The sequence below is a fragment of the Pseudopodoces humilis genome, chromosome 1, assembly GCF_049639895.1.
Source record: "Pseudopodoces humilis isolate 2021_Gansu_Grassland_sample_001 chromosome 1, ASM4963989v1, whole genome shotgun sequence".
Classification (NCBI taxonomy): Eukaryota; Metazoa; Chordata; class Aves; order Passeriformes; family Paridae; genus Pseudopodoces; species Pseudopodoces humilis.
Genome location: NC_142200.1, coordinates 59,483,614 through 59,506,435, shown reverse-complemented (window position 1 = coordinate 59,506,435; position 22,822 = coordinate 59,483,614). Strand labels below are relative to the sequence as shown.

The 22,822-nt window shown below is 39.4% G+C and overlaps 2 protein-coding genes across 3 annotated transcripts in view; both read right to left on the bottom strand.

Annotated features, from left to right (window-relative positions):
• Positions 1 to 1,765: 1,765 nt before the first annotated feature.
• BLOC1S4 (biogenesis of lysosomal organelles complex 1 subunit 4) lies at positions 1,766 to 12,415 on the bottom strand. 2 transcript variants are annotated; one of them, XR_001331914.2, is made up of 6 exons: positions 12,161 to 12,415; positions 11,768 to 11,839; positions 10,433 to 10,534; positions 9,619 to 9,753; positions 6,021 to 6,275; positions 1,766 to 3,242 (listed from the first exon to the last, which is right to left on the bottom strand). XR_001331914.2 is itself a non-coding variant. In XM_005517329.3 (5 exons), the coding sequence occupies exons 1-5, from the start codon at positions 12,371 to 12,373 to the stop codon at positions 6,177 to 6,179; spliced, it is 621 nt and encodes a 206-aa protein (XP_005517386.1). In that variant the 5' UTR covers positions 12,374 to 12,415; the 3' UTR covers positions 5,308 to 6,176. The 2 variants fall into 2 exon arrangements, 1 of the variants encoding a protein (XP_005517386.1); XM_005517329.3 differs by lacking the exon at positions 1,766 to 3,242 and having other exon boundaries at positions 5,308 to 6,275.
• Positions 12,416 to 13,395: 980 nt separating this feature from the next.
• Positions 13,396 to 22,822, bottom strand: part of PARD6G (par-6 family cell polarity regulator gamma) — a 66,189-nt gene continuing 56,762 nt past the window's right edge. Inside the window, exon 3 of the mRNA XM_005517328.3 lies at positions 13,396 to 16,163. Coding sequence (XP_005517385.1) covers positions 15,304 to 16,163 — 860 coding nt within the window. The 3' untranslated portion in view covers positions 13,396 to 15,303. The remainder of the gene's footprint in view (positions 16,164 to 22,822) is intronic.

Below are 22,822 nucleotides of genomic sequence, written 5' to 3'. Positions count from 1 at the left end.
TCCTGCAGTGTCCATATTCAAGCACCATCACATCTGCATTCATCACAGAGATCTGGTTCAATCTTTTTACCCCGGCAGAGTGATGCTTGCCACCCTGGGGCTATGACTGTCCTAGCAAGTACTTCAGCACAGTAGCTCAGGCAGATTTGTAGCTTAATGTTCCACTGAGTTTTATCTTGGCCTGAAACTAGTGTGTGGCCAGCAGCATGGAATGAATACCCAAAAGCAGTTGCAGCAAGTCAGCTAAACTCCTGAGCAAGTCTCTGGCTGTATTCAATCCCAAAAGGATCCATTTTACACTCAGAGGCAGTCCCATAGTGCAAACTAATGAGACAGGATGCTATTCAAGATGGGCACTGGTATCTCATATAACCCTGCTTTCACTGACCTCTTTCTATTATTGACTCTGTGTCCTCATAATCTCATCCAAATCATTTAGCAGATCCTTGACTTATCTCACTGGTACATGTAATGAGTTTGCACTGCTCATCTACCTTGTTAGCTAACAATATCATGCTTGATTTTCTTTAGGCAAGATTCCTCTGGCATTACTGTTTCATGTTGTCCTTCAACTACAGAAACACAATAAAATTCAGGAGAAGTCAAGCTAATACATCCAGAGAGAAAACACTATTTTTGTTCCATTATATTGTTTAGTATTTTTCCTCCCAAATATTTTTTTGCTTAAAAATACACTGGATTTTAGATACAACAGGCATACTTCCAAAAAAGGTCCCAGCAACTTCTGACACCAAGAATAATGGCATTACTTATCACTAGCAGATGAACCATTACATTTTAGTTGATAAAATATTGCTGGAAGCAAGCATCTGAGCAGGACACACAGACATCTCTGTAACAACAACAAGATTATTCCCACTACCTTATTTCTTTCCTGTTCTTCTTTCCCTCTGTGTTTCCAATCAAATTGAAAGCCATCCCTGTAGAGAAAAGGCCTAATCAAAGAAACACAAAGGAAACAGATGTTAATTCCATAGCAGGCATCTCCCCAGCTGTACATGGGGAGACACTGTCAGGGTAGTGCTTTGCTTACCTTCTCAGGGGGATGGCTGGGAGTAGAGGAGTGTCAGCCCTCACCCTTGTGCGAAGACATCAGAGCTGGGGCTGGACTGTTTGGCTTGGCAGGACTGATTTTTAGCCAGAACAGTCCAATGACCTGGCTAGCTACCTGTAAGTCCTACTGCTTTTGATAAAGAGCCAGTAACCAGAGGCAGTAACAGCAGCCTGGTGCAGACACACACTAGAACAGTTCTAGTACAGTTATAGCCCCCCCTAAAACTGTGTACTTGGGAATAGTGCACACTGGAGGTAAAAAAAGCCCAAAAAGCTACTAAATTGTGAAAAAAAAAACCAACACATATATATGTCATGTCTGTTGTGGATATCCATTCATACCTCCCACTTCAGGGATCTTGTCCTTGTCTGTTGATGCTGCTCACAGCTTTGTCACCACAAGTTCACACCTTGGAACCTGCCTTGGCTTATCTCCTGACTATGCTGTTTCCTGCCCCTTCCATTCCTGCATAAGGCTCTTACCATTCCTTTTTTCCTTTTTTATAAATCAATCAGAACCAGCTTTATTGCCAGTCTGCAGTTCTCAGGTGCTTCTGTTGTATTTAGTGCCAGCCCTTGGTTTTAATGTCTTGGGATTGTGGAAATTTCTGCTTTTGTTTTTTCTTAAAGGTTGCTTTCTAGACCTCTTGCTTGTAAAGAAACCCCTGGCAGTGGCACCTGTAAGGAACAGATGGCAATTAATTTATTTTTAAATAATGTAGGCATTGAGCTATTATCATGAAACCTACAGCTTCTGAAACAGTGGGAGATGAAAAATTGGATACTTACCCTTCTTTTCTCAGTGAGTGCACTTCCCAGACAGGGAATTCTGTCCCTTTGTCTTTTCACTCAGAATCCTTGCTAACATTCAGTTAATTTTCTTAGGTCTGCCAGCACATTTATTTATCTGTATTTTCAATATATTTTTTGAATATACTATTTAAGATCCCATACAGATAGCACATTTGAATGATTATTAATGCAATTTTAATGTATTTTTTATTATTCTAATAGTCCACCAAAGAACGTAAAGCCAATATTAAAGTTGACAAAAAAGAAATATAATTTTGAGTCTTCCATGTGGATTTTAGACAGGATATTTTGGTTTCCCTACCATGTCCTTTAGTCTGACACAAATCCAAAGGCATTATTTCAATTTTTCCTTTTCACACTCTGTCTATAGGTGATTGCATTCTGTCTCCCTGGCATTGTACTGTGCTGCCCACAAACAACACCCTCTGTCCCCTTTTTTTCTCTTTTGCTTGTTCCTTAGCACTTTTAAGACATCATGCACCATTCACATACCCTCCTTACAGCTTTTCAAAATCATAAAAAATTACCAGCATTGAAAGAGTTAGTGAGTAGATAACATAAAGCAAGAAAGTCAAGAAAACTCCCAAAACCTCAGATCAGCTGGAGTCTGTACTACCATCTTTAGGTTGTACTACCACCCATCGGCTTGAAGTAGAATCAACAAAAGCAGCTGAGTGGACAAAGCCTCTGCTCTGCCACAGCAGCTCAGCTCCTACAGGGATGTGAATCTGGAAACTCCTCATCCCTGATGGATTTAGCTGCAGTGGCTAGAAAGATACCAATGCCTGTTATGGTCCTCCTTGACCACAGGTAATATCTGACAGGGATTTTGGCTTTTCAAGGATTTTCTTGCTTGCTGGTCCAAGACTAGATTTCTTTTTTTTTACAAAATATAAGGGAGTTTAAATAAGTAATTGGTTAAAAAACATTTTAAAACATTTTCATTTTTTTTTCTTCTTCTTTTTCTTCCCCCCCCCATTTTTTTTTTAATGGGAACATTATTTACCAATTTCAAATATAAAGTTCTTTTCACAGATGAAGATGCAAGCTATCTGCTCTTCTTTCTCATTCTGGGAGGTCTTTCACTCAGGATCATTCTTTACAGCTTAAGCTTGCTACTTAATTCTTAGTATTGTAAGGTAAAACTACTTAACCTTGAAGGTTATTATCAGCAAAAATAATGAAATGCCACAGGTTTTGATGCCAATGTAATCCAGTGCATCTTTAAGTAATTTATCTTATTTGATCCGGTAAACCATCAAACCTGATTCTTTTCATTTCAGTCATCTGCATCCTTCTGTAATTTCTTTGGGCTTTACTGCAGTTGCAGCAGCACTGCTTGACTGGAACAAAATCTGCTGGTCCAAAAATAATTAAATACAAGTATCAATCTTTATGTGCCAATTCAGGCATAGTTTATCATGTAACTAAATATCTATGTAAGACAGAACATGCTGATTTTTGTCCAGGAGCTATGAAAAGTGTAAACCTCTAACATTCAGTCCAACCCAACTGTGATACAACCTCACTGTTAATATCTTGTGAATGCAGCTTCTGTGACATATTGACACACATTGTACAGCGAACAGGTAATTTTTAGAAAGCTGCACCACTAGTTTCAATTAGCATTAGGCTAATGCTAATTAACATTGGCCTAAAATGTACATAACTGTAAGAATATAAAAACTTTTAGTATTACTTTTGCTCTGATTGCTTTAAAATGTTTGCTTAATGACACAGAATAAAAGATTGGTATGTAGATTTCTTTGTTGATTATAATATTATCTCATTTTATAAACTTTTAGCAGCTCAGCACAGTAACCACATCTTACTTTACACCAGTTCTAGATGAAGAGTTCCTCATGCTAAAAACAGGTGATGTAGCCCCATAGTTACTGGCTTGTATCTTGGAACTCAGGCAAAAGGACAAACATTGCACAGGGAAAATGCAAGTACAGCCTTCTGGGACTGTCAATATTAGTATCAGTGGATTTTGAGATTCAGATTTTGTTTACAGCTGGCAAACCCAGTAAATATTGAACCTAATTAATAATCTAGTTATTACTGGTTTTACACAAATACAAGGTAACAGCAGACAGAATAAAGGAATATTCTGAGTCCTTCTTCACTGAGTGTGAACACTTGGGATGTTTTTTATGCTATTCCTGCATGGTGAGACTGCCCATGAATACGGAGACAGCCAAGGTGCAAACAAACCAAGAGCAGACTGCATTCTGTCAGTACTATGAGAATGCCTTAATTTTATAACCATGAGCTTAATTTCTTAACAGATCAACTGTGACCTTGGTATTTTATACCATTTATTTTTAAAAGCCATAATTTATGTATTGTCTGCAATTTTATAGAATTTCCTTAAAAAAAATTCCATGTATTGTCCATTATTTTCACTAATAAAAATATTTTGGAAAATTTCCAACATAGATCAATACTAATTAAAGGAACTGACTGATTTTTGTTTGTGGTATGCCTTGAAGATACAGCTTTTTTTTTTCCATACAACAGTTCAACAAAAATGGCCACTTCAGAATATATGAATTTTAACTCTTATTAATATGAACAATATTGTGTGAAAAATACTCAGCTGTATAAACTTGCTGAAATCTTTATTAATATTTCAAATATCATCTGTTTAAAAGAAACTGCATTTTGTCTCCACATAGAGCAAAGTTATTTGAGAAGGTGATTCATTTAATTAGAAAGTTGTTCTAAAGACAACTTTTTTTTATTTTCCATACCAGTGTTAGTATGTTTAAGAGTATTTGACTGTAGCCTTATTTTGCTACACTAAGTATACAACTTTATTAGATCTCACTGAGGGATAAACCTTCAAGCATTATTTATGCACACACTGAAAGGCACCACACCTTACAGAAATGCAACTGTTGCTCCAGTGGAACATCTGAATAATGAATTAATTATGAAAACAAGGAGAACGGGAGGTTAGCCCTCCTTCAAAGTCATGTCTGTTTCTTTCTGCATGTTTATATGTGATTATTTTTCTAGAGTCTTGATGTTAAAATTCAGATAAGTTTTACCTCAGAACTCCTTTGGAGACTACTAACTTTGACTTGAAAATCTTTAATTATTAATAAATGTTCTTCAGATACTGAAGATGTTTAGAACGCAATCCCTGCTGGTCTTTGGAGATAGGATCCAGTAATCTCCAATAATATCTGCTCTGCAAGTCCCATACCTGTTTTGTGCGTGCAACATGAAATCTAAAGAAACATTATTTCTCTAAAGCATTCCTCCCAGACTTGAATTTTGAGTATTTCTAATGAGTTACATTGGCAACAGAGCAGCAGAGGAAAAACTTGTTTAGAGGAATACATCAATTTGTGATTAACATCTGCTAGGTGGGTCAATACTGTCCAGTGAAATGCAAGACCACAACAGGGGTTAGTCAGCTATTAGTTTATTGATAATATAAATTGCAATCAGCATGGGAAGCCTCAGTAACCACAGAGAGTTGTGCAATCTGCTCAGGTACCTGACTGAGGTTCAGTCCAAGGTCACCCCTCCCAACTTAGATACCTGTTCTTTTTGACAGCAGGTTTTATACATCTGTATCTCTCTCTCCATACATACATCTATTTCATGCCCACCTGGTTACACATCAAACAATACAATGATGCAATAATTAGAATCTTGGGTCACTGTGACCTGAGGACCACCAGTGGGGGCAGGATGTCTGCTTTATGAACGGGGACTACATCCCATGCATTGAACCATGTCCTTGATTCCTTGATGATCTTCCACGTCCTGCCCCTGCAATAAGTACATCCCAATGTGCCACATTTTTCTGTACAACCTGCAGGGACCAGGCTTAAAACCTTGAAATAGATGATTTTATGCACAGTTTTTCTATCACCTCAATCAGCACATTATGAAAAAAAGACAAACCTCCATCCTTGTGGTATAGCTATTTACACTTGCAGCAGCACAGATATTTACGTGTTAAAAAACTTATATACAATAGTATGTTTCCTATTATTTCCGTATTAAAAAAAAGTAATGCAAAAATATTCTTAAATTCCTTCCCCAAAATAATCTGAAAACTTACATGGTGTTTTAGGAAGGCTTTTAAAATAACGTGCACAAAGAAAGATTACCTGAAAATATTGCCTGAAGGAAGACAACGAGAATCAGAATGGCAATATGCCATCAATAGTGCTTAGAAAAGGCAGCCTTTCTGAGGTTGGTATTCCTTTTGTTCACTTAGCTCTCTCTATTCTGGCTGATTCATATCAATCCCAAAGCAAAAATCATCAATAAGGTGCTTCATTAAGACACGGAAAATAGTCTTCAGTCTTGAAGAGGACTGGAGGTTCATAGAGGGTCTGCTGTTGTCGTGAGGAAGACGATTTCTGCAAATTAGATAAGTTTATTTTTTGCCTTTTTCATAAAGCATTTTAAAACAAAGCCTGCAGAGTTAAAATGTAAAACAAGTTAAGTTTTTAAGGCGTATCTCCTTAGTTGAATAAATTCTTAATCACAGCTCAGATGAGTCTGGCATATTCCTGATGTTAGTGAAGAAATGCAGCCTTTGACCCTTGCCATTCCACCACCTGAACAGACCCAGTCCTAGAACACGTACAAAATGCCAGCATTGCAGGAGCCAAACTGTACCATCCAGATGATGGGAGAGTCATTGTAACCTTCATCCTTTCCAAGCCATACACCTTTACCTTTTCTGCTCCAGCCTTAAATTTTCCTCAGCCACTTCTTTTTAGTCAACTCTGGGCCTGGGCTCTCATTTAGTTACTCAAAAAGTCTTCCTATGGAAACACACCTAGCAAATGATTCTTTCAAGAAAGGTGCTGCTGCTGAGCTTCTTCATATGGCACGCTGTTAAAAATAATCTGGTAGTGGACTGGAAAAGAGCTGTTACACTGTTTTTCAGGAAAATTTCTATTTATATAAGTATATATAAGTATATGTTTCTATTAACTATTACCTGTACACTGTTTTGCTATATCAAATGGCTCACTGAAAGAGACAACATCAAGGACCACTAGTGACTACTGCGTCAGCCTTGCTGCCTGTAAATAATGCTGCAACTCAACACAGACACAGGGTATGTTTTCAATGCCTGACATTAAACAGAATGCTTGAAATCAAGATTTCATTCATTAAAAGTTCCTCTCAACTAATAAAAAGATTTTGATAAACTATTTAGTAGAGCTCTGTCAGTTTGGAATGAGGAAATTAGCCCTCACCTAACAAAGTTAAAAGTACACCAAGTATCATTGGTAGCCTTGGAGTTTAGGTTTTACAGCACCAAAATGAAGATGTAAAATAACCACACCTATGAAACAAAGTGGAAGTTTCTCAATATTCAGTTGAGCTGTATACTTGTGCTCCATATGAAATAAGTACATATTTTCCTGCTGTATAGAAAATTGTGCCTTTAACTTTACTTTTAACTTTTAACTTTACAATACCATTAATTTCTCTAAGTTTGTTTTGCCATCCAAGTTGCAAGGAAATTAAAAAATATAAGCAAAGGTCTGATCTATAAACAATGTATACTATCAGTGCTCTCTGTATGACAAATTTTGCCAAATGTAAGAGCAACCTTCAAAATCCAAGTTCTGATCTTTAAAATCATTTCCTACCCTGTCCTGTCAGAGAAACTGATGATGGGAAACTCGGGTCACAGGTTTTCTGCAGCTCCTGGCATGGATTTAAGAGGCGCTGTATTTGCCTCTGAGAAAAAAGGGGGGTAATTTCAATCCAGTGAGGAAGATTTATAGGCAGGCGCAGAACCCACAGCTGCCTAAGCACACATTTATGATTAGTTATTTTTGCAGCTGCTTAGCAGACATTTTTACCTTTTGATAGTCTACATTCTTAGCGATATTAGAAGTCTTACAGTAGTGTTCTTTACACTGCCTGATATTCACAAGGGAAGAACTTTGGGCAAGATCTGAAAGGCAGATTATAAATACACACCTTGAGAAACAGAAAAAACAGCCTTTGTGTAAAGAAACAGATACATTTAAATGGAAAGAGAATGAGGGAACCTGAGTAATTTAAAACTAGCAGTAAAACGTGAACTACACCTACAGTGAAAATCACGATATCAGAATAACCTTCTTTTCCAAACCATGTGCTTTACCATGGATGTATTGAGCAAGTTAAGTATCAGGCATGTAGAGAAATCTCTACAGGTATTTTCATTCACATATGGTTGTGTTTACTACTGAAAGTAGTTATTTTACTATGCAATACCCAGAACCACCATAGAACAATTACCTGCCTTTTAGTAATGCCAGTAAGTTTTGGGTGTTATTTTATTGCTACCCATAATCATACTGTGAAACCACTGGAGATGCCAGGTTCACCTTCCTGACACTTTCAAAGATTTTCTACCTCTTAAATTGTGGAAAAAGTGCTAATTTGGAAAAGTGTTCCCATACAACATTAAAATAAACTACTTTCTTAAAACTATCAAACTTCTCAAGTGAAGACTGCAATTCCTTGGTTGATAACTGTTTCTAGAAAAAAATGGAAAATATTGTTGACTGTTCTTCAAGACAGCTTGTGCAGTTTTTTCGTTTTGTAACTGGCCCGAAAAAAGAACAGCTTTTTGTTGCTGTTTTTAGGGTTTTTTTAAAGAAAAAATGACAGAACTCTAAACTAAAACACCAAGGAAAATGAAGGAATGAGATGAGAAATTAACTAACCTATAGGCTGCACAGTAAACAGCAGTGAAGAACAAGTTCCTTGAACCAAGCCTTAACAAGACAACACATGCTCTTTTTATATGTATTTTTCTCTGTTGCCATATGTGATTGGAAGATGTAGGAACAAAAATACTTCAAAGAGCCACAACCTTCTTCCTGTCCCCCTCCACAAAGCTATGTTTTTCACCATTCTTACCAGGAGACAGAAAACTGAGCTAGTACAGGATGAATATATGAAAAGATAAAACAATTTGTGAGCTGACAAGATGCAAAAGAGTAGAATTTACAAATGCTGTAGTTGACAGGTGATGTCAAGAAGCATCAGGTATTCAGATGATTTTGGGGTTTTTTTTTAACCAAAAAGTTATTTTAAACCCGAGGCAAAATGACAGTTCAGTGCTAGGTAAGGCATCTCTGAATATACCAGAGAGAGCACTTCAAGTATTTTGTAAAGGAGCAGTCCATAAGGAAAGACAGAGAAAACTGCATCCTTAGAAAGTTTACCAAGGTGGTAACATGATTATCAAAATGTGTGGATTGAATATAAACATGACCATTATTTTAAAAGTACTGTGCAGATTAGCTTTCATTTTCTTTTTTGGTAACATTTGTGCAGTGATGTTATCAATGCAGAAGAATCCTTTAGCAGTTGCTTGTAATGGGCTTTTCCTACTTGCTTTGCATACCAACAGAGATCAAGGGTGCTTTAGTATTGAGGCTTGTGCATTATGTGCTTGTTTGTGTCCTTCACATTAATTTCTCTGTGTGCTCAGCCAGTTTTGCAACATTACACAAATCCTTGTAAGAAATTAAATTTTTCTAAATTTTTAAGTTTGGTTGTTTCCTCTTGTTTTTTTTTTTCTTAAAGACACCTGAGAACTCTGTAAAAATCCTAATAAAGTATATAAAACAAGTACAGCTACATTCAGATACACTTGTAACAAACATATTATTATTTAAATCATCTGCTCTAGTAAGCAGAGCAACTGAGCTAGTCACATGGCAGCAGAACTTTACTTACATTAAGGAAGGATGGCATGCTGATTGTGTGCAAGATTTTCTTGAATGTGCTTGGAAAAGCTCCAAGGTCTGTTTCTGCCTTTATGACGCGTTCTTCCAGTCCAGCTACGCTATTCCCAATCATTTTCACAAAAGCCTAGTGTGGAAAAAAACCCCAAACAAACAAGAAAATAAATATGACATTTTCACTAACAAAATAAAACAGGATTATGCATTGCAAAATGATGATGATGAAAGATCCATTGCTTAAATGAGAAGTCAAAAACTTCATGCTCTATTTCCCTTCTGCCTACAAGTTCATTTTAATGCTGAAAAATACTTTAGACACTTAAAAGGTTGAAAACCAGGTTAAATCTAATAAAACCATCTTCCTTTTCCAATTTTCCTTTCAAATAACTACATTGGATATTTCAGAATCTAGACTTCTACCTGTCTTTCTACTACTGAAAAAAAACCCAAGGATCTGAACAATGGTTTTGAAGCTTTATTAGGGATCAAGTGAGCTCTCATTCTATTTGTTTCTGAAAATTTGAAAGCTAACACAAAAGACTGCTTTGCTTCAAACAGTCAATGAACAATTTTTATTTTTTTTTTAAATATATGTCTGGAATTCCCACAGTCCCCAGAAATTCTTCATAAATGTAGTCCTCTTTATTAACCCTGAAGTACTGAACCCAGCATGGACATGGAGAGAACAACTCACCTGAGCTCACTCCACATGTCTGCACACACACACACACACACACAAATATGCAGACGTTGATCTTTCCCTCCATCAGGAAACAAAATATATCTAGAAGACAGCAAATACATACCTCTAGTTTGTCAATCTTCCTATATATCTGCCTCATTTCTGTAGCTTTTGTGTAAATTTGAGGTATACTTTCATTGACAACTTGAGAGGAATCACTTCGAATCTAAAGACAATGCAAAGAAATAATACAAAAATCAATGAATGAAACAAAATGTTTAGTAGATTTTACTCTGGGGACTAGAACTGTGCTCCAATGAACAGATGAAATTTAGAGTTTAAAAATACTGGAATAAATTAGTATAAAAACACTAAATTAAAACCAATACACTATAGCTTTTTAGTACAGTTTCCAAGTAACTTTGAAGAAAATGTATTTTGCAGAGACTAATATTCACCTTTATACTTATATTAAAAATAGGCTACATATATAATATACATTGTATATATACCATCTCTTCTGAACTGGATTGGAGCATTTTCTAAGACACACTAAGGAACTAAATATATTAAGCTAAAATTTTGTCTTAAGTTTTACTACCTGTACTATCTCAGCTTTGTTAAAAAAGTCAGGCCACAAAAATCTTAGTTTACTGGTGTTAAAAAAACCCTCCAAACCTACAGCAGAGTTGTGCAGGAAAACCATATGTGCTACACTTTAAAAGATAGCCTGTCTACCAATGTCAGCTTACAGGAAGTTTCCATTCAGTCTCCCCATCTAACCCTATGAGAAAAGTGGAAACAAAGCTGCCTTTCTGAAAAGAGGGTCCCCTAAAGACAAATCTGGCCTTGGTGGCTTGGCAACTGATTAGGTATTTTCATTATAAAACCAACAAAGGATGTCTTTATGTATTTTAAAGGATAAGCAGAATATCATACTGTTCTTTTAAAACTGTCACTGCACCATTCAAAATGGGATTCTGTACATATACACAGACGAGAATACAAATACAACTACACAAATATGCAGTTAGGAAGAATTTCTTCACTGAAAGGGTTGTCAAGCGTTGAAGCAGGTTGCCCTGGGAAGTGGTGTAGTCATCATCCCTGGAGGTATTTAGAAGATGTAGCACTTTGGGACACGGTTTAGGGGTAAATATGGCACTGCTGGGTTAATGGCTGGATTTGATGATCTTAGAGGTCTTTTCCAACCTAAGAAGTTCCATCTGATTCTATGATTCTAGCTGGATAGACACATTTTGCTCTGATATGAAAGCTTGGTAGTTTTCATCCATGAGTTACCTGATTCCAAAATAACTCATCTAATTATTAAATATGTTTTCATACTGGAAGTTACCTAGACTAAAGGCTTCTTTCTCTCTGAGTCTTACTTACAAACACCGATTAAACTGTGTTTAATCTGACTTTGAAAACACAACCACGTGCAAGTTATACGAACCATGTCCAACATTCCCACGAATTCATCCACTCTGGTCAATAAGTCTTCTAGACTCTTGTCTAAGCTTTCTATCTGCAAAACAGAGGTCACTTGAAGTGCTGAAAACACACACACACACACACCCACACTCTCACATTCACAAAACCCCGGCCAGCCTCACAAACCGGACCACCGAGTATAGACACCGGTCAGACTACAGCCAGTCCCACGGGAATCCCACGGCTTCTCCTCTCTCTCGGCTTCGTTCAGAGCAAGGGACGCGACCCCCGGTACGTCCTGTGCTGCACAGCCCCAGCCCAGGAGCGTGTCCATCTCCAGAGGGCTGCGCTCCCATGACACCCCTTCCCTGTGCCCGGGAGATGTCCGGGAGCCCCGGCCCGGCCCCTCGCCCACCTGCTCGCTGAAGAGGCTGCGGTCAGCGAGCAGGTACGCGGAGTAGGCGGCGGCGGTGGCGCTGAGCGACGCCTCCGAGGCGTCCTCATCCTCCGCTTCCCCGAGGCCGGAGGCTCTGCTTTGGCTCTGGGACACGTTCCCGCTGTCCGCGCCGGGACAGGCGTCCGGCAGCTCAGCTCCTGCCCGTTCGCCCGCACCGGCAGCCGCCGCCATCCCACGGCCCGCTCCCGCTGGGATGCGCCACCCCTCACATGACCGGGCGGACCGGCGCAGCCGCGCTCCCGGCAGGAGGGGCGGGAGCGGCCCGGCCCAGGGAGCGGGCGGAGCGGGACTGGCCCGGCCCAAGGAGCGGGCGGAGCGGGAGCGGCCCGGCCCTGGCTGAGGAAACAGCCTCCTCCGCCTCCGAGCAGCCCTTGCCGAGCGCTGGGACAGGAACATGGCTCCGTCTGCGGGAGCGTTTGTGGAGGATGGCCTTTAGCGAGGGCTGGCGTGCCGGTGCTCCCTCAGCCACCCTCAGAGCCCCGTTCCGCATTTAATCCCACATGCGAAGGGGCCCCGGCGTGTGAAACCCGAGCGGCTGAGCCGCGTTTCCACGCAGATTTCTCCCATCACGGCCTGAGCTGGCACGGGAAGCTCACTGTGAGTGGACAATTTACAACAAAGCTTCACTTACGGCTGTGGGGCACTCAAAATAGAAGCTGGGTTGTGTGTGTTTATTTTCCCCACGATGATGCCGCAGAAAATGTTTGCAAGTCTTAAAAGTTACTTCATAAAGTGTTGGATCCAAGGCCACATCGACAGCTGGCTGTTCTCAGTTTGTAGTTTGTACATGTGTGTGAAACAACTTATGCTTCCTCCCTCCTGCGATGAATGGGGTGGAAAAGTTTGGATAGATTGTACTAGAACGCTTTCTATGGGCAGTGACAGCCAGCAGGCGCCGGGCAAAGGGGTGCAGTGCGGCCCTCCAGAGGTATCCTGGCCTTTTTCCAAGGAGCCAGAATTACCCATCAAAGCCCGGAGGTCTGCAGCAGGAGGAGGGTAGGAAGCTACTTGGTGCCCATGGAAATTAGAATAACAGGAACCTTTAGTAAAAGCAGCAATGAGAAAAAACACTGCACTAAAATGGTTGCATAGCTGAAGAGCCACCCAAACTGGCTACTTTGTTTTCATAGGGAGGGAAGATGCTTCCACATAAATTGCTTGAGGCACTGGGAAAAAATACAGAGTAGAAGACAGACAGTGAACATTTTATTGCAGACAAGGTCACATTTTCATCAGTTAACTAAGGTAAAATGAGTAACTTCAGCCAGACAAATCCACTTATTCATAAAAGTAGTCTTATTTAAGGTGTAACAATTTTTTCTGGATAAGATGATCTGATTGACTGAAGCATATCCAGCTAATTCATTTTTTTTACTGCACCAATAATCTGATGATTTTATTTTTTTAAATGAAAACCTTTGGTAAAGTACAAACACAGTTTTAAGACGAACAGGATCAATGTTCTATTCTTACTGTGCTGTGAAAAATACGTACAGCTCTATAGCTGCTTTGATACCTAGAAAAGTTTTAATTAGAGTAAGTGAAAGACTTTTAAAATAATCTCTTAAAGCAAATCTAAAAGAAATAAACTAAGTTCAATGTCCCAAAGATATTTTACCATGAGCAGAAGACTGGTTGTTCCACAGGTATTCTAAATTAGCAACAATGAATTAGTCCACACATCCTTTTTCCAGCCATTACAGATTCCAAAACGGAATGTAATTTTTCCAAACCAAGACTCCTGAATTTTCGTGTTCATAAAATATTTAAGAAATGTCTATTCCACCATATAAAAAAAAGCTTTAATGTACTACAAAGTTAAAAACAAAGAGCAAATGACACAAGCTAAAAGTAGAAAAATACATTTAAAAACATTTATATTTTGTTCCTTACACTGATCAAGATATAACAAAATATTTTAGATTAGACCACTTTGATAAAACTCATGGTGTTTCCAGAAGCAGACAGGTACTGACTCAACAGTCACTGGTCACTCACTAGCCACCTGGCCACCCAGCAAAGGTGTCTGACCTTCCAAAATATCCAGTATATTTTAACTTTCCAGAAGTCCTGTGCAGACATAAAGCTTTATTACTGTAGGAGTCCAAAGGTAACAGAACTATTCTAAGTTAGGCTTGAGAGTCTGTCAGCATCCCTCCTCTCCACAGGGAAATCTCTTGTCAAGGAAAGACCTTGTGGATTGCCCCAAAGGTACAGCAAGGACCTGCGTCAGCTCTGAGGCTTGCATGCCTAAAAACTCACACAAACCATGATTCTGAACAAACAGAGATGATGCGGGGAGGGGTGAAAAAACCAAAAAAAGAAACAAACCAAAAAAGCCAAACAAACAAAACAAGGAGGTATTAACTAATAAATATGGTAAGAGAATACAGGGCGGCCGCGGCGCTGCCCCCGCCGGCCGGCAGGTGGGGCCCATGGCCCGGCAGCCACGGCCATGGCGGGGAACACGCGGGTTTATACGGATAGAGATTTCCATCGTTTCCTTTGGAAAATGTGTCTGCAGCGTCTCCCGAGCGTTGTTACCACCGGAATAGGAAACGGCTGCTTTTACAGAGCTCGTCTGGATTAGACATAACGCTGAGAAGACGGTGTAAACAAGTCGGCGGAAGGGCTGTATGGAACAGAAGACGACGGGATGGCTATTAAGAAGCACTCTGTCCTTAGCTGGTGTTAGAAGAAAACAATGTTCCACTTCAAATAGACATGTCTGTTACTATTAAAATCTAATTCATATACATGCATGTATAAATACATCTACCCATGCATTCAAACCCGAGTATATAACACTGCCATGGGTAGCCTGTAAGACTGCTTACGTTTATACCAACTAAAACAAATTTGTGTTCTCACTTCAGGGCCGGGACATAAACCAGGTTTTGCACTCTGGCTTTCTCCTGACAAATTTTGCAGTGCATAACAATTTTATGTCTAACTCCAGATGCCACGTTTCCTAGAAAGCAACAATTTTCTGCACCCATGAGGTCTGTGAGAATATCAGCTCCCTGTTTTGTGCACGTGTTGCGCAAGTCGATTGTCCCAATTGGCACTTAAGACTGTAAGGAGAATTGCAGAAATTGCTACTAAAGTGTAATGACTGTTCCATCCTCCTCAATACCTCCTCTGGGGATAACCAGACTGTGTCGGGGATCAGTTTTTAAGGAACTGAGTAATTTGTGGATGTTGCCGTTGCTTTCTCGGCCAGAGTTGTTGTTGAGCACCAGGTCCCTTTGAAGTCTGTGGCTAAGGCTGCTGCCATTGATTCGAGAGAGGCTACTGGAAGTAAGGCTGTGCAGTTTAGGAATGTGTTGTGGCTCCAGACCACCCTCGATGACAATGTCAGCCTCTTCATCACTCTCCATTTCATCAGGGTGGAAGTTCTGCAGAACATGGGATGTAGGCAAGCTATGGTGACTCGCAGTGCTGTCTGTAGACTGACCAGAGCTACCAGACATCCTACTGCTCCGAATAATATTGTTCCTCTGGTTTGCTGGCTTGACTGTGATAATGAGATTATGGCTGTTGGCAATCATCATGTCTGTGACTTGGTCAAGAGTCTTTCCTGCTACTTCAATGCCATTGACTTCCAGGACTTCGTCATTCACAGCCAGTAAGCCCGTGCTCTCTGCCAAGCCACCAGGAACCATACGAGAGATGAAGATGCCAGGTACTTTTTCCAGTCCGTGAGGAGTCACCCTTACACTGGTGCCATCACGAATGTAAAATCCCAAGGGTTTCTCACACCCGTGTCGATACAGCCTCACTCTCCTGTGTGTTTCAGGGAGAATGTCCACATCGATTATGGAAGACACTGGTCTAAAATCATGAGGCATGCTAATGTTGATGTGAGGACGCCGGCGGAGGTTGTCATTGCGCAGTGTCACCAGAGCCTTCTTCTTCCTCGACAGCGTATTGGTCCCAAAATTGCTGTAGTCCACTTCATCTGAAAGAGAGACAGTACCAATGTATCAAACAGAATAATTCAACCTGCAGGGCATTTTCCTCCCCCACTTGGTTCAGTGAAGGCACTAATCGTATTATGGAAATAATAATAATAATAATATTTTAAAAATAATACTAATATGGGAAAAATGAAATTAATTCTTTCATTTACTCTAATCTTTGTTTCACTTTATGTCCACCAGCACAACACTCAGAATGAATTAATTGTTTACAATGACTCCCCATATTTCTTCCATGTTTTGGAGAAAAGAGACTTCTGATTCTCAGCACTTGTTGTCAGCTGTGCAGAAGGCAATTCTTGCTGCAAGCCTGATACAACATCTTGGATGTGAGACTGTATTTTTAGAGCTAGATTGTATTTTACACAATTTTACTCTAGTGGGCAAGGAGCATATATGCATTCCTAACCTAAAAGTCTAAACTGGGGAATATTTCACTACCCAATACACTGCCTTAACCTTAGGTACAAAGATGTACCTAAGATGAAAGCAAGAGTGCAGGAGAGTAGTTAGGTATGCTTTCAGCCTAGGCTTTTCTATTAAAGGAGCTTTGTTAATGTGCATCACTTGGTACATCACTTTTCACTCTGGAGTATTTTACTTCAGATCAGCTGAACTTGACAGCAATAAAAAGTGCCAGATAAAAAAAAGGTACAGTGTAAGCAAGCAGCCTGGCAGAAAGGAAACTCCTCTGCTTAGTCTGTATGCTAGGGATCACAGAGTGGACATGGATTCACACACATTCCTGCCTTTGAGAGCAAGATTCACAGGAAAATACCTTTCTGCGGTCTGCAGTTTAAGGAATTGTTTAAATATTTCAGTCTCTGTAGCAGTTATCTCAAGGGCATGGGGAAAGTGATCACCTTTAACTCATCCAAGTAAACCACGTTATTCCATATAAGAAGTTCATGTTATGCTTTGCATAAAAAAAAAATACTTAAATCATTAAGTTGTTAGTGTACAAAATTGTGTCACTGCATCTCACAATAAAAATACTGTGCATATTTTAAACATGAGCCATGCACTAGCTGGAAAGTTATTTCACCAGGAGTTTAAGCATACTTTTCAGATAAATTAACAGACTTTCAGTTTATTCTCCTGTTGAAGAGGAGCAATACCATACAAAGTACAATTACAGAACTGTCACTAAGAAAATTGCTTCTCTGACAAATTAACCTTGTGTAGCAATGTTTAAAAGAGTAAGACAATACCTCTACCTGATAAAAGTTGGAAGGGGAAAAAGGGTGTTAGTAAAAACAAGCTTATAATTGCAATTTTATGTTTTGCAAGGTTTCATTTTCAAGCCCACTTTCAAGACGTATTATTGACTGACTTAAATTAAGTGACATTAAGTTACTCTAATTTAAGAACACTAAAAAAAAGTGGTCAGTAGCAACCCGATCTAACTGAACCTCAGAGCAGGTTGTTAGATTAGCTGGACTCCAGAGGTGGTCCCTTCCAGTCTAAGTTATACAGTGATCCTACATAGCCCTTTGGGCTGGAAAAAAAAAATTTAAAAACTTCTGAAAGATTATTTCTGCATTCTCCTATAACTTATTTACACTAGCTATAGTAACCCTAAGGACATCACAAGGCAGCTGGAAGGTCATCCTGAAGAAAAAGTTTCTGTGAAATGAAGATATTCTTTGCACAAATCTGTTGTGTTTAACCTGACATTCACCTCTTCTCTCTCCTCCCAGGATGTTCAGAGCTGTACCAGCTGCACAGGCCCTGTTGTGTTATTTTAGACCAGTGAGGCACAGGATTGGAAGTCCTTAAAATCACCCAAACACAAGAAGCTCCCAAGTGGTTTCTGGAGGGGTATTCACAGCCAAAACAGTGACTGTGATAGCACCTTCTTAACTCCACCTGGTGAACAGTCAGTGCAGTGACTACTCTTTTGAGTACTGTAGCCAATTACTGCAGCCAAAGCCAGGTATGATTTGTCTTCTTACCAGGATCACCATCTACATTCAGCTACTTCTGATGGATGATTCCAAAGGTTCACAACAAATATTTTTCCTTGTAAAGTGTGGGGGCACAAGAGATATCGTTCATCACCACAGTTTCCAACACTGTGCCCAGCTCACCCCTACAATTCACTGATAAATTTCTGTGACAGTTCTATGAAAACAACCTGGCACTTCAGATCTAGAATTCAAATTCTTCCTTACTTGAAATACAGTGCTGTAGAATAGTACTGCTGTGCCTTAAGGTCCAAGAGAACCTTTATCAGAAATTTTCAGTTTAAGATGCCACTTAAAATTACACATGGGTTTATGCATTTAAGACTGTCTCTAAGAGTACTGGCAAAAAAAGCTTGAAACAAAACCTATGTTCCTTAAAGGCTCAGAAAATTAGCAGGTCAGTACAGTTCATTGCAGTGAGGTAAAATGAAACACATGCCCTGGTTAGCCATCTATCCCCTGGAAGCACACAGGTAGCTGTTACCTCCTTCTCTCTCTCTGCTAGTATATTAATACTTAATTACTTTAGGGCAAACTTGCAAAAGCTTTACCAAATAATTAATCTCTGAGTATTTGTTGACAAAACTGTTTTCTTTCCCTTAAATTAACAACCTAGAGAGTTAATTCTCACAAGATGCAAGTTTGTGATGATAAAGTAGCACAGTCACAGAAGTATGATGGCCCTCTTAACAGACATAAGTAATTTCTGAAGCACCTCCCTTGAGCTGAACCAACAGCAGACACTGGCACAAAAGAAGTGGTTGTTTTGTGCCTGTGACCTCCTCATCCATGCTCAGCCCACTAACCAGTCTCCCCAGATGACTGCCAGCATTCCTAACCTCTGAACAGCTTCAAAACAACCACCTCCTTTAATAACAAAAAGCCCATCTCACCACAAAAATGCTAACTTTTTCCTCCAAACACAAACCAGGCATGAGCAGGGATTACATTACAAGTGATGCAGGTTACCTTCAGTGTGGGACCACTGACTGTTCTACGGTTTAGTATTACAGCGCTGGACCATGTTAAAAAATTAAGTCCATGTCCTGCCAATGACTGGAGATTTTGCTTTAAAACAGTGCCAAGCAGTTTCCAACTCTAATTATAAATGGGATTCTATACAAGAAAGATGAAATCTAATTGTAACAGGTAAAAACTGTTAAAAGCTATTACAGGTTGGAGAAATGAGAGCTAATTTGAAGAGTTTTTAAGAAAAAATACTAACTTTACTTTCTAAAAAAAATTTGAAGTTCAGAATACATGCTCTTTGACCATAGAGGCATTATTACATTACTTGAATTCAAGGTAACCTGCTCTCTAGTGGTTACCTTCACTTGGGACATCACCTTAAAATAAAAAAAGTAAAACAAAACAAAACCATCTTTTACAACATAACAGCTACACTCACAATGTTATTTAGAACTACTATTCTTGCTGCAGGAATCTCAACTGAAAGTATCTCAACTGAAGTTTAATATCAGTTGTTGCTGTGGCAGCAGAAAGTCATCAATCCCCACACCAGAATGAAAATAAAATCTCCTTCTTCACAAGGGAACTGGGAGAAGTTAGCCACCCCTGAACATCATTAATTTTTATCAACTATGGGGTGGTCATACAATGGTGCACTACTCATTTCCAGTACTAAACTGCTCAGGTGGTATGTGTCAGACTGAAATGGAAACTGTATCAGTGCATAATTTATGATGACACAATTTTAATGAAGGTCAGCAACTTGTTAGGTTTTGAGTTTCTCACCATACATGATTTCAAGCAGGAGGGCCATTTCAGCTAAAGAAATGGACTGTGCTTGATGCCAGGTCTCAGACAAGACCAGAATGTACCATATGGAACCAGACAGAGCTCATTTTTCATTTGTTGCAATATCAAATTCCCCTTTTGCAGAACAAAAGGGGTCTACAGAACTCTGCATGTATAGCATGAAGAGTGTCACCAAACGGCACATCTGAACAATGCTTAAAGCACTGAATGTTACAGGGTGTCGTATTTTCTTATGTTTCAAAGGAGGCCAGAGTTAAATGTTACGTACGTACAGGTGAGAGAGGGAGAATTAGTCTTTTAGGTCTTGACTATGTCCGTCATTTCTCGGAATATGCCAGATCGTATGGATCATTTTAATCTACAAGATGCAGTGTTTTCAGATAAAATGCACTATGAACTGGATGGATAATCTTGAATAACCACTAAACTTTAGAAGACTTGGACTGAATTTTACCTGTGCCCATAATTTGCTTCTGACTGAAAGTACTGTTCCTGTAAGAAGAGATGAAGAACATAATTTGCCACAGTTGGAGAAGAACTCCTGACCTTTTCAGTTCTCTCTTACTTGCATCTGCAACCCAAAACTACACAAAAAATACCTCAGACTCTTCTGTAGGCACTCAATAGCCACTCTTTTCTCCAAAAGCTTCAGCTTTCAGTACATTTGAAGAAACATTTTCTCTATTATTGAGTTACACAAAATCTGAAATATTTTGGCTGAGTCTTTTCTGTTATTATGTGTTTGGTTAGTGGGGTGCTTTGGGTTTTTTTTTAATAGTATTGTGACTACCTGCTTACCCCTTTCTGTTAGACATCTCTTCATGCAGAGATGGAGACTCTGCCCAGTTTCTTGACAATGGTGATGGTGGTGGTTAAAAACATACCTGTAAAACTGATAACTTTGAGGTGTTCTTCTAACAGTTCTGTAGCTAGCCTACAGAACATTAATGTTCTGTAATGTGGCATTACAGAAAACCTTACACCTTCCTAGTGGGCATCACAAATCCTATCATTAAGTCACACAGGACATATCAGCTGAGAATACTAAAAGGCTATTTATAAGGCTAAAAAAACTGCTTAGAGCCTTTGGTTGTAGCCAAGAGAGTATTGTATTTCTGTAATTTACACGAAACAAGAAATTATAGACCTTCTGAAAAAACCACCAGGAGCACCACTCCCACTGCTTGGACAGCTGCTTTTCATAGGAACTGCCTGCCAGATAAAATACCAAAGCTTAGCCAGATAAGATTGTATAAACAAGCTGAATTCCACAGAGAAGCAGACTGCCAGGCTCCTATAGGAACAGTTCATTTCAGACTCTACATTTTCAGTGTACATGCACTCATGGCTTATTATTTCCTCTGGGAACTGTGGAACATTAGTTGACAGCTCTGGAAAGTACTTCAAAGACAAAATTACTTCCACTAGGGAGAGCGGCACTTCAGGCAGCTTGGGAAGGAGGCCAATGAGTCATTAATAGTGAAGGGTAACCCCTCCATCCAACAGATCTCTATTACTGAGCATTCAAATTAGCAGCAGTCATAAAGCCACTTCAAGGGAACTTGTCATGTTTAACCCTTCTACCTTTCTGTGTCCCGGCTACAAAACACTGTCCATTTTTGACAGAAACTGAAATCACTTTCTATTTTCTCAGAAAGATCAACACCAGAAGCATTTGTGAAAGCAATCAGACAGCAAATAAGCTGGCAGTCTCTCATTTATGACCTGTAAGGCTGACTGCATGCAAAGGGATTTTAAGAGGAAACAGATACAAAATGAACTATGACCTGGGGGGAGGACCAGTGCCAATACTGCTCATCAAGGAGTATTTAATGGCGGGAAAAAGAAGGTTATCTGAATGCTAACATTGCATTGTATGTGTTTTAGGAATATTTAAGAAAAAATTCAGCCATACTGCTGCCAGCAACCTCTGGGTGAACCAAACCAAAAAAAACACACTCTAGGTAAAGTAGTTGTAGCTGTTATTCTGTCAAAAATCAAGTAATGTATCCCACATATGAATACTCATTCATCTCTCTCCCCTCATATCACTGTATCAGAAGAAACTGGACACAATCTCATCAACATTTAGAAGACCACCTAAATGTTATAGTTATCATTAACATTCAACAGGACTTTTGAAGCAGGAACTATGCCCAATAAAGTGCAGTTTTGCAAAAGACAACCTTCTTTCTCCAGTGATTTAGTCAGTACTAGAGAGCTAAATTTGCCTTCCTACTTAGGAAGTGTTCATCAATAGGTTTAGGATTAAAATCTAACACAATCTATAATACATATATATTATATATATATCATATATATATAACATGTTGTTTCAAGATGGTAAATGTTATTTTGTTCTTCAGTTTAGCATGTTACAGCAGCCAAAACTAGAATTGCATTAATCTCTGTTTCTTTACAGTGTTGGACATGTATAAAGAACATTTTTAAGCTGGCTGCCTTGAGGATGGAGACAATCAATTCCTTGGGACTTTAGCCTGAGCTGCTGGCAGGGCCTCCTGCACTTCTCACTGCTTGTCATCAGAGGCCACTGTTCCCTTGCTGAATCTCTTCCTTTCTCAGTTGGAGGCCCTCGTTTTTGACTCCCAGCCCCGCTCAATGGAGCAGAGGCACGACCTGAAAGTTCATCCCATGAAAGAAGTGAGGGCTTTGGAAGAGACAGGTGCTACCAAATATAAGTAAGCACCCAGGCACGTATTCCCAAAGTTATCCTTGTCCTCAGAAACATCAAAACCCAGCTCTCCAAACTGTCCCATAAGCCAACTATTGGACTCCCAAATATTACAGTGGACGTGCAGATAGTGATTACTAGGATTGTCAGGGTTTTCTTCCTCTAAGTTTGATATGTGACTTCTCTTCTATCCTAAAACATG

Excerpts from the sequence above, each read along its gene's own strand:
- BLOC1S4 (XM_005517329.3), bottom strand. The coding sequence starts at position 12,373 with ATGGCGGCGGCTGCCGGTGCGGGCGAACGGGCAGGAGCTGAGCTGCCG. Across the intron at positions 9,754-10,432 it reads GGAAGATTGACAAACTAGAG|GCTTTTGTGAAAATGATTGG; the intron begins GTATGTATTTGC and ends TTTCCACACTAG. Across the intron at positions 6,276-9,618 it reads GCATGCCATCCTTCCTTAAT|AAATCGTCTTCCTCACGACA; the intron begins GTAAGTAAAGTT and ends TCTAATTTGCAG.